The sequence below is a fragment of the Sturnira hondurensis genome, unplaced genomic scaffold (assembly GCF_014824575.4).
Source record: "Sturnira hondurensis isolate 20B ecotype Veracruz unplaced genomic scaffold, ASM1482457v3 Scaffold0000867, whole genome shotgun sequence".
In the NCBI taxonomy this organism is placed as follows: Eukaryota; Metazoa; Chordata; class Mammalia; order Chiroptera; family Phyllostomidae; genus Sturnira; species Sturnira hondurensis.
The window spans coordinates 2,455,843-2,467,984 of record NW_028073498.1 but is presented as its reverse complement, the minus strand read 5'-3'; the positions used below and the strand labels follow the sequence as shown (position 1 = coordinate 2,467,984).

General features: G+C 38.4%; 1 protein-coding gene across 4 annotated transcripts in view; it reads left to right on the top strand.

The window, feature by feature from the left end:
* NR2C2 (nuclear receptor subfamily 2 group C member 2) overlaps nt 1-12,142 on the top strand; it is a 97,856-nt gene that overhangs the window by 51,623 nt on the left and 34,091 nt on the right. For all 4 annotated transcript variants that reach the window (XM_037051198.1, XM_037051172.1, XM_037051183.1 and 1 more), the window contains one exon: nt 6,818-6,928. In XM_037051198.1, the coding sequence (XP_036907093.1) occupies nt 6,857-6,928 (72 nt within the window). In that variant the 5' untranslated portion in view covers nt 6,818-6,856. The remainder of the gene's footprint in view (nt 1-6,817; nt 6,929-12,142) is intronic.

Here is a 12,142-nt window from a genome sequence, read left to right as displayed (position 1 = left end):
GCTTTTTAAAATATATAGGATCATATCATCTACAGACAGATACTTTTACTTCTTTACAATTCAGATGCCTTTCCCCCATTCTGAGTGCGGGAATGCCACACTCAGTGGCATTTAGCAATGCCTTGCCTAATTGCTCTGAGTAGAATTTTAAGTACTGTGTTAAGTAAAAGTAGTGAAAGCAGGCATCTTTGTCTTGTTCCTCATCTTAGAGGAAAAGCTTTTAGTCTTTCACCAGTGAGTATGATGTTCGCTGTAGGTTTTTCATATGTGGCTTTTATTATGTGAGAGTAGTTTCTTTCTGTTCCTAGTTTGTTGAGTGTTTTTATTATGAAAGGAAAGGATGTTGAATTTTGTCAAATGCTTTTTCTGCATCAGTTGAGATGATCATGTGTTTTTTCTTCTTTATTCTGTTAATGTGGTATCGATACAGTTTTTTGTGTTATCTTTGAGGGAATTATGGTGAGTACATTTAACATCCTAAAGTTTTAACACTCTAGTCTGAATTTATTCCAGTTTAACTACAATGACATACAAAACCTTTTTCCCTTTAAAACCCTATGCCCATTCTTTTTGGTTGTTAATGTCACAAAATTTTACCTTTATACATTTTGTGCCCAAAACATAGTATAATAATTCTTTTAAATGCATTTAGTGCACTAAATTATGTAGAAAACAAGATTTGAAGTTCTAAATCATTACAATCATGCTGTCTTTTAAACTAACAGGGTTTATTTTAAATTTAACTGTATTAGTCTTTTAAATCATGAAAAAAAAACCCAAAATTACAGTTCCAAACCACCATTAGAGTAATACTAGATTTTATAATTGCCCACATATTTCCCTTTATCAAGATTTTCACTTTTTTCATTGGATTTGAATTACCATCTGTGGTCTTTTCATTTCATCTTGCAGGACTCCCTTGCACATTTTTTGTAGGGCCAGTCTAATGACTATGAATTTCCTGGACTATTTGTCTGGGGGGTGTCTTGATTTTTCTCTCACTTTTAAAGGGCAGTTTTGCCAGATATAGGATTCTTGGTTGACAGGTTTTTTTCCCTTTAAGTACTTTTAATATATTAACCAACTATCTTCTGTCCTCCAGAATTTCTGGTAAGAAATTTGTAAATATTCTAATTGAGGATCCCTTGTATGTGATGATTCGCTTCTCTCTTGCTACTTTCTGGATTCTCTATTGTCTTTTGAGAGTTAAACAATAGCCCTGGCCAGTAGCTCAGTTGGTTGGAGTGTTGTCCCATACACAAAAAGGTACGTGTCCGATCCACAGTCAGTGTGCATACAGGAGGCAGCCACACTGACGTTTCTCTCTCTCCCTTCCTCTCTCTCCAAAATCAGTAAAAATGTCCTCAGATGAGGATTAAAAGAAAATAAGTAGGACTATGATGGGTCTTTGACTTCTTACTTGGACTTTATTGAGTTTCTTGGATGTTTTATTCATGTCTTTCTTCAAATTTGGGAAGTTGTCAGCTATTTTTTAAATATTCTGTCTGCCCGCTCCTCCTCCTTCTTCTGGACTCTCAGAAAGCATGTTTCCACACCTGCTGATGTCCTACAGGCCCTTTTTGGCTCTGGTTACCTTTCTTCAGTTTTTTTTTTCTTTTTATTCTTGAGACTTGATAATTTCCATTCTTCTATCTTCAAGTTCACAGATTGTTGCTAAAATCTGCCTTTAAATCCTTCTAGTGAACTTTTCATTTCTGTAATTTTACTTTTCAGCTTCAGAATTTTGTTTTGTTTTCTTTTTAGGTTTTTATTGAAGTTTATATTTTGTTCATACACTATTTTCTGACTTTTCCCACATCTTCCTTGAGTTCTTTGAGTATCATTTAGACCAGGTGTGTCTAGCCTCTCTAGGCCACACTGGAAGAGGAAGAGTTGTCTAGGGCCATACATTAAATCCACAAAAACTGATGAGCAAAAAAAAAGATCTGTGCATAATTTTCGTGATATCTGCCACCACAGATAAGCAAAAAAGTCCTCACATAATAACCCGAATTATGCAGTAGCCCTTTCAATAATCTTTTAAAATCATCAAGCAGGTCCCAAATTTGTGAACCACTAATATAGAGTATGTACATATCTAAGTAATAAAATGTCACTGATTTTTTTATTGTAAAAGAAAAGAGGGCAACATATAAAACTAGTGAGATGTTTGATATTGTATTTGAGAAACTAGTGCATCAATATCTGGTTTGGTAGAAGTAATTGCTAGTCTCTGAGTTCTCAAGGTGCTCATCAGATATTTTGGTTCTAATTTTACTCTTAATGTGTTTCATTCTTGAAAATAGTTGCTCACAAATGTAAGTGCTGCCAAATAGTCATCACTATTTTCATGAATAAGGCATGATTTTGAAGCAAGGAATATTTGCCTCTGGCAAGGGTAAGACCTATTAAAAGTCCAATAAAGAGACACAATCAAATTTTTCTTTAAGTTGAATGTCAGATTGCAGCTCTGTGCATTGCATTTGAAAATTGGTAAGTAACATATTTATGTCAACTGAAAGTGAAGTCACAAATATAACAAAATATTGATTATTTTCCCAGAAATCTTGAAACTTGTTTTCAAATTCTCGTATCAAATCAAAAAGCAAGGGTGCATATTTTTCACCATTTACAGGACTGTGTTGAGCCAGTGTGTCAAAATGCATAAAATTGTTTGCCTTAATTTGAGCTTGCCATAATTTCAGCTTCATTTGGAATGCTGTATGGTTTGAAACATGGTATTGATAAGTTGGTTTTCACCTTGAAGATGTATGTTTAACTCATTTAAATGAGCAGTTAAATCCACTAAAAATGCTAAATCTGTAAGCCAGTTTTTATTAAGTTCTGACACAAATTTGTTTTTGATACTGTAAATGATTTGGTAACATGTTGCAAATCATAAAATCTTTTCAACATTTGGCCTCTACTTAGCCATCTTACTTCCAAAAAGTAAATTCATGTCACCATAGTCAACATCAATATTTTTAAGGAATTCCTGGAGTTGGTGATGATTTGCATGCTGTTACCCATTTTTAAAGCTTTTGTGCATAAATTTTCTTAATGTACTGTTCAGTGATACTTCATCAAACGTGAGTTTGGGGCAGAAATTGCATCATATTCTATTAATTTTACAAGTCCCTCTATTTTACCTAACATCACCAGGGCACCATCAGTAACTATACCAGATGTGTTGACAGTGGACAAAGAAAATCACTTTAACATATTTTTCACTGCTTCATGTAAATCTCTTGATTTAGTTGTGTCGATTAATGTCACTAAAGAAGCCATTTCTTCAGTGACATATTAGTGACTAATACCTCTTATAAAAATGACTAGTTGAGCTGTATCTGTAGCATCAGTGTTAATCACCCCATCACCAAAGCATAAATTTGAAAATTAGCAGCTTTATTCTCCCAACTTTTTAAAATAAATTTGCTAGTTTCTTCAGTTCGCCTGACTATATTCTAGTAAGACACACTGATTTTAGAAAGATCCCTCTTTTTTCCACAGGAAATTGTATCTGCCATGCTTTCTATACATTGCTTAATAAATTCACCATCAGTAAATGGTTTTGATTTTTTTTGCTATTAAATACACTACCACTTCACTAGCTTTTGCAATAGAATCTGCCTGAGTTGTAACTTTTTACAATAATTTTTGTTGAGAAGACAGACTCTTTTTCAGTTCCTCTGTTTTTTCCTTACAACAATGATACTTCATATGCACTGAATTTAGCAGCATGTTTTTGCATATAATGCCTTTTCAAATTATAGTCTTTGAAAACTTGCACATATTTCCTAGAAATTAAGCAGACTGCCTTATTGTCTGCCCCAACAAAAAAGTAGTCATCTGTCCACTTTTCATTGAAAATCTTCCTTCATCCATAACTTTATGGGGAGGGGGTTCTTTTTTCTTTTGAGATGTTGTAGAAGGCATGCTGGGATTTAAAAAATAACAACAAATAAGAGACTTTATTTACTTCTATTATGAAAATTAATCAACAGGAAAATAGAAAGCAAGGTTTGGGCTTTTCCACAGCCTCTCGGGGAGGCCTTTCCACAGCCTCTCCCTCTGCCAACACAGGGTGATCCAGCAGAGGGCTGATTCTAAAGCATGGCAGGCGATGATGTGTGAGGCACCGCCAAGGTGTGGAAGTACCTTTAATAATCAAATAAAAATGCTTATGTGACTTCTAAATAACATAAAACACCTCACATTGCAATGGTCAGTTGAAATACTGATAATCACTGCCTCACTAAATCACCTTGGGCAAATGTAACGTGATGATGTCAATTGTACTGTCTGCACTTGGAAGGTAACACACTGGAAACCGCACACTGCCATAAAAGTGAAGCCATGCATACGTACAAATAACGAGAGCATATGTACATTTATTTTACATGATATTGCAACATATAATCATCAAAAAATCTCATAATATTTTAAGTAAATTTACCATGTTGTGTTGGGCCACATTCATAGCCATACAGGCCACGGATTTGGACAGCCCTGATTTAGACAGTTGTCTTAAAATCTTTGTGTAGTGAATCTGACATCATATTTTTATCAAGAACAATTCCTGTTAATTTATCTTTTTCTTTTGAATGGGTCATAATTTCCTGTGGGTTTTTTTTTTAAATAAGCCTTGTGATTTTTTGTTGTTCTTGAAAACTGGACATTTCAATTTAATAATGTGATAACTCTGTAATCAGAGTCTCTCCCTTTCCCAGGATTTGCTGAACTTTGTTACTGTTCTCATCCTTGTTGTCATCATTGTTGTTGTTACTGTGAGCCAAGGATCATCCTGGCATGAAACTGTATGTCCTCTAAGACCTTTTCAAACCTGGGTTGTTTCCTGGGCATGTGCTGCCACTTTCTAATTTTTCCTACATATGCAGTTACTTTAGAATGTCCTAGTGTTTGATGTCTGGCTCCCAAAAGGGGAAAAAGAGAAAAATGAGGTGTGTAGAATAATAACCCAGCCTTTTAAGTACCCTGGAAGTCACTTCAGCCAAAGATGAAGGACTTGAAACAATAGGGGAAAGTTCTACAACAATCATTGACTCCTTGTCTACACTTCTGTGATCAGAAGCAGCAGTCAGCAATTAAGAGCACAGATCCCCAATATCAAAAAGGCCCTTTTTGCCCCCCTTGGCCCCTACAAACTGTTAGACTGCTGTAGGAACATAGTGCACTGCTGCCCTCTGCAGGGTGGAGTTGGGAGATAGATAACTACTGCTCTTCCGAGAGCTGAATTGACCAAAATTAACCTCAATTTATTGTCCAAGTCTACTCTTCATCAGGTTGAAACTTTCCTTCTAGTCATAGTTGAATGTTTTTACCATGGAAAGGTGTTGGATTTGTCAAATGCTTTTTCTGTGTCCAGTGAGAGATGATCCTGTGGCTTTTGTCCTCTTACTCTTTTAATGTGGTATATTAACATTTTTTATTTATGTTGAATCATCTTTTCATTCCTGGATGAGTTACACTTAGTCACAGTATATAATCCTTTAAATGCTTCTATATCAGGTTTGATAGTGTTCTGTTGAGGATTGCCCACCTATATTCATAAGGAATATTGATCTGTTTATTGTGGTATTTTGTTTGGCTTTGGTGTCAGGTAATATTGGCCTCATAGAATGAATTGGAAAGTGTTCCTTTTTTATTTGGGGGAAGAGTTTATAAAGCATTGGTTCATAGTATACTTTAATTCAAGGAAAAATACATGCTCACTTCAGGTGCCCAGGTGACCCCTCAGAACCTTGAGCCTTGCTTTGGTGGGTATTGACTAAATTCCAGCTTCTTGTACTATTGATGAGCTCTTGCCAGACCTGTCCTAGTGGGGCTAGGGGTTACCAGGACTCGCACAAGTTTTAATCCCAGTAGTTCTCAGTGTAATTCTGGGGTTCTGTTCCCCACCTTCCACGGTGGTGTAGAGAATTCCTTCTGGACACTGTCATCTTAGAGCAGTGTTTTTATAGCTGGTTTTGGAGACATTCAATTGTCATCTCAAAGAAGTTATTTTGGTGCTTTTTTATTGAAGTTGTGTGGAACAGACTTGAAAATTCTGTAGTTTTTTTCCCCTTGTATTTACAACATTAGAAAGAGCTATTTTACTATTGTATTTTTTTTGTGCCATTCTCTACTAATATCTCATTGATTCCTTTGTCATATTGGGGCCATACTCTCTAGAACACTAGTTGTATCACTCCTTTAAAGCCACCGTGAGTCTTAGCCAGTGTGACTCAGTTGCAGCATCTTCCTGTACACTGAAAGGTTTCGGGTTTGATTCCTGGCCAGGACACTCGGTTGCTCGTTCTGACCCTGGTTGAGGCACGTGGAAGGCAACCAATCAGTGTTTTCTCTTTTGCAGAGATGTCCATCCCCACCCTCCCACCCCCAGCCCCTCCCCCCTCTACACCCTTCTCTCTCTCCCTTTCTTCTTGTCTCTTAAAGCAATGAAAAAAATGTCCTGGGGTGAAGGTTAATAATAATAATGCCACTTTGAAGGCAAAAGTTGTGGTGCACCCTCTCTCTCAGGAGCACAACCATACCTTTCCCATTGTTTTCATCTTCCTCCACAAGTGTGTTACCTTAATCTTGTTTCTCCTGAACTCCAAGGGCCCTTTTCTTTTGCCTTTGTAGTTTGTTTCCTGAGCCCATTTCTTTCACCATTTCTTTTACCATTTCTTTTGACCTTCTAAATAAACTTTCTCTTATAGTTTGGAGGTGGGGGAGAAGCTAAAGGCACCATCCTCCAGCCACATTGGGCAGCTCTCTGAACCCCCTTGTGATCCAGCTCACTTTTCACCCACAGGTACCACGTACACAGACTTCTCGGCCGGAATCTCCAGGGATGACCAGCCCCTCCCCACGCATCCAGATAATCTCCACCGACTCTGCGGTAGCCTCTCCTCAGCGTATTCAGGTACCTGCACCAATCCCACTTAGTTACAGGCATAGATACCTGCCTAAGGGTTTCACTAAAGAGTTGTGCCTTGAGCATCACATGCAGTACAACTTTATTCTTTAAAAAACAGAAGAAAAAGTTTACATTTATTAAATTAACTTATTTATTTATTTATAGACAGAGGGAAAGGCAAGGAGAAAGAGAGGGAGGGGAACACTGGTGTGAGAGATGAACATTGATCAGTTGCCTCTCTCACATGATCCCCATCTGGGGACTGAACCCACAATCCAGGCATGTACCCTGACTGGGAATCCAACCGGAGACCTTTCCCTTTGCAGGATGATGTCCAACCAACTGAGCCACATTGATCAGGGCTTGAATTAACTTGTAATACAAAAGTCTAAACTATTTTTTCAAACTATTAGAATGAAGTTCCATTTTATTACTTATGTGCATCCAAACTGAGAGGCAGTATGTCCTAGTCGTTATAGAGTATGGACTCCCATTTGAAGACAAAACCAATTCCCCACTTTATATGTTTTTTGACCCTGGAAGATTAACTTTACAATGTCTCCCTTATTTCATTTAGAAAATGTACATAATAATGTGTACCTCATAAGGTTATTGTGTGCATTCCATGGCATTTGCTTATAAAGTGCTTAGAACAGTGCCTGACACATACTAATGTTTAGTGTGTACTAATTGTCTATGTATAATAATTATTATTACCAGTATTGTTGTTACTAACTGATCAATATTCACTTGTGGGAAGTTAGTCTTCCCTAGGGCTCTGAACATGTCTCTGGTCCACTGAACAAAGAGAAGGTATAGGTATCAAAAGTAGGATAGTAAGCTCACATTAAAGTGCATAGTTATCTCAACAAGCTAAATCAAAAGATCAAATCAAAAAAAAATCAAGAGACAAGTGGCAGAAAAAAATAGTAGTTACATAACACGAGTGTGAGAGAATACTGGGGGGGACAGGTTTTTGAGGAATCAGTAAAAAGATTGCTTTTATTTATACTCCACACTACAAGAGTAACTAGATAATTTCTATTGTGTTTGCTCACTCTTAAAAGTGACTTTATGGACTGTTATAAACTAAGCATAAAAGAGTTCTAAATGAAATTAAATAAGGTAAAATTTTTATTCCCATTATGTCTATATTACATGATATTTTATAAATACAGGAGTTTATATACTTGTCATTATTTTAACTTAATACCAAGTAGGAAACACATATCTGAGTGTTTGGAAATTCAGAAGTAATGGCCTAATAATAATAACGAACTTCCGGCCAAGATGGAGGTGTAGGTGGAAACCCTGTGCCCCCTTCCACAACTAAATTAAAGACAGCTAAGTTTTAGAAACAAAAATGCAGCCAAAACAGTGAAAATTGAACTGTACAGAAGTCCGACAACAACAAACCACTCAGCCAGACTGATAAGGGGGGCAGAGTCAGCAGCGGAGTGGGGTCGGGCTGGAAAGAGCGTTCCAACCTACCCACCCAGGAGCGGAGGCGGGGCTGGTTGGTGGATCCCAGGCGTGGGGTGGTGATGGGCAAACCCAGTGAGGATATAGGGCGGCTAGCTGACTGCAGTCACGCATTTGTGCGCAGATAAGCCAAGCCAAGGAGTGAACAGTGAGACAGACGACTCAGGCTAGGGCCCCAGCCAACGGGAATTAGAGCCTGAAAGCACCAACTGGAAAGACTTTCTTGGGGTCGAAGGGCTGAGAGAGGCTCCCAGGCCCACAGAGAGTTCATTGGAGAGACCCACAGGGTCCTGGAGAGTACACAGGCCCACACACCCGGGAACCAGCACCAGAGGGGCCCAATGTGCTTGGGGGAGGAAGCCGCAGAGGGAACAGAAATCTGAGAGAGAGTGGAGCAGAGCAAAGTGCCATTTTTTTCCTCTCTCTGACCCCGCCCCCACATACAGTGTCAGAACCCAGCAACTGGGTCACCCACCCCTGGTGAACACCTAAGGCTCTGCCCCTCATACATAACAGGTGTGAACAGACCAAACATGACTCAAGAACAGCTCAAAGCCCCAGAGCCTATAATTCTAAGTGACCAAGAAACAGCCAGCCTTTTAGATGCACAGTTCAAAATACTGGTGATCAGGATGCTCACAGGGTTGGTTGATTTTAGCCAGAAATTAGAGGAATATATGAAGGCTAAACTGATTGAAATGAAGGGAAATGCACAGGAAACCAATAGTGATGGAAAGGAAACTGGGGCTCAGATCAAGGGAGTGGACCAGAAGGAAGAAAGAAACAACCGTGTGTGTGTGTGTGCGTGTGTGTGTGTGTACGTACATATATTTTTTTTTTGTCTCTGCATGCCTGTTATGTAGTAAGGGGCGGAGCCTTAGGTATTCGCCATGGTGGGGCAACCCACATCACTGCCTTGTGACACTGTATGTGGGGAAGGGTTCCCAGAGAGAACAACGTCACTGGCTCAGCTCTCAGCTGGCTTTCTGTCATTTCCCCTGCTACCCGCAAGTAAATTGGACCCTCCTGGTGCTGATTCCTGGGTGGGTGGTTTTGTGTATGTTCTAGGACCTTGTGGGTCTCTCCAACAAACTCTCCTGTGAGGCTGGGAGTTGCTCCTGCTGCCTCATCCGCCACAGGTTTTTTCTGTTAGAGGTTTTGAGGCTTTATTTCCCCTGCACTGGAACCCTGGGTTCTGCAGTCTGTCTCACTCCCCACTTGTTGCTCAGTTTATCTGCATGCAAATGTGGGTCCGCCCGCTCTACCAGCCGGCTCCTCACCCAGTCCGCCAGCTGCCACCTTGTCCACCCTGGTCCTCCAGCCACTGCCTTGCACATTCTCTCCACCCAGGCTGCTTGTCTCCACCCCTCCTACTGGTCTGGATGAATGTTTCTTCTTTAACTATGTGGTTGTCAGACTTCCCTACAGTTCGATTTTCTGGCAATTCTGGTTAGTTTTGGTTTTTAAATTTGTTGTTGTCCGTCCTTTGGTTGTGCAAGGAAGCAAAGTGTATCTACCTATGCCTCCATCTTGTCCAGAAGTCCTCTCATTCTCTATTATTCTATTTTTGTATAAGTACCGCGCGCTAACCGATTGCGCCACTGAAGTTCCTATTATTCTATTTTTGAATATCCAAGCTGATACTCAGACTTTATAATTATTAATAAGAAAATACTACTTTCCCTGTACCCCTACCCATTTACTTTTCAATCAATAGGCTTTCAAAAAATTATGTCTTAATTTTATTTTGATTATTTTATTAAATAGACTATGATCCTAAAGTAAATACATATATTAAAATATTCGGCTTTTTCAGAACCACTACTCTCAGACATCCCAGATTAGTCAATTAGCTAAATATCTGTTTTATAGGACAATTCATATTCATAAAACTTACAGGAAATAATTCTAGGCTAACTTCTATGGTATTAGCTGTAGTTCTTTCCTGCACCTTTTCTGCTGGACTGCTCAGTGTTGGAGTTCCTCAGGATTCCATTCTGGATCTGCTTTTTCCTCTCTGTGTTTTATCTAGCTGAGCTCATCCATGGCTTTGAACGTCATTCATTCTATGCCAATGACTCCCAAATTGGTATCTATGGCCCAGACCTCTGTTATGAGCTCCACTGAGTTCAAAATATTTGGTTTTTTTTTTTTTAAGATTTTATTTACTTTCAGATAGAGAGGAAAAAAGAGAGGGATGTACAAGAGAAACACAAGTTGATTGCTTCTTGCACTCCCTCAGGTGGGGACTTGGCCCACAACCCAGGCATGTGTCCTGACCATGAATCAAACTGGTGACCTTCCAGTTTGCAGGCCAATGCTCAAACCACTGAGCCACACTAGCCAGGGCTAGTTCAAAAGATTTTTAATTTTTTCCTAAGACTTTTTCTTTGACTCATATGTTATTCAGAAGTGTGTTATTTAATTTCTAAGTATTTGGAGATTTGTCTAGCCATCGGTTATTTTTTAATTTAATTTTTTATTTTTTTAAAAGATTTTATTTATATTTTAGATAGGGGAGGGAGAGAGAAAGACAGGGAGAGAAACATCAATGTGTGGTTGCCTCTCATGCGCCCCCATTGGTCCTGGCCTGCAACCCAGGCATGTGTCCTAGACTGGTAATTGAACCAGAGACCCTTTGGTTTGCAGACATGCACTCAACCACTGAGCCACACCAGCCAGGGCTGTTTTTGTTTTTGTTTTTGTTTTTGTTGTTAAAGCTGTATATTATGGCCCAGAATGTGATGTCTTACTGAATGTTCCATGCAAGCTTGAGAGGAATGTGCATTCTGCTGTTGTTAAATACATTATTTTATAAATGTCAGGTATATCAAGTTGATCGATAATGCTATTCAAGTCAACTAAATCCTTATTTTCTTCCTTCTTGATTTATTATTATGTCTTTGGGGGGAATTGACCCATTTATCATTATGTAATGTCCCTCTCTTTATTCCTGATATTTTCCTTGTTCTGAAGTCTGCTTTATCTTTAAACTAATACAGTTATTCCAGCTGTCTTTTGATTAGTGTTAACCTGGTATCTTTCTTCATCCTTTTACTTTTAACCTTTCTGTGTCTAGGGTTTCCTATTGACAATTTATAATTGGGTCTTCTTTTTTAATCCAAATGACAATCCTTTTCTTGTAATTGGTATATGTAGGCAATTCACACTTAAAGTGACTTTGGATATACTTAAGTTAATATCAGTCATGTGTTAACTGTTTTCTATTTGTTGCCAGGGGCTTCTTTTTCTGCACTTTCTGGTTTTGATTGAGCAATGTACTTGATCTCTTTTATTTCTTCTGTTAGTGTATCAAACAGACTTGACAAATGTTTTTGTTGCCCTGGAGTTACAATATACATTTTTAACTAATCTAAGTTTACCTTCAAATAACACTGCTATTTCACATATAATGCAGGTACCTTATAACAGGATTCCCAGTTCCTTACTCCCTTCTGTTCTTTGTGACATTGCTGTCATTCATTTCACTTATCTACTTGCTATAATTACCCAGTACATTGGTACTATTATTAACTAAGAATAAGAAAAATAAATTTTTTATTTTCCTTTCACTTAATTCAGGAAGAATAGAGACAAACTTTTTAAAAAGATTTTATTTGTTTACTTTTATTAGCATTTATTTACTCTCCCAGAGAGAGGGGGAGGGAGGAAGGGAAAAAAAGAGAAACAGCAATGTGCCAGCTAGAGAAACATCGGTTGCCACTTGTACACCGCTAA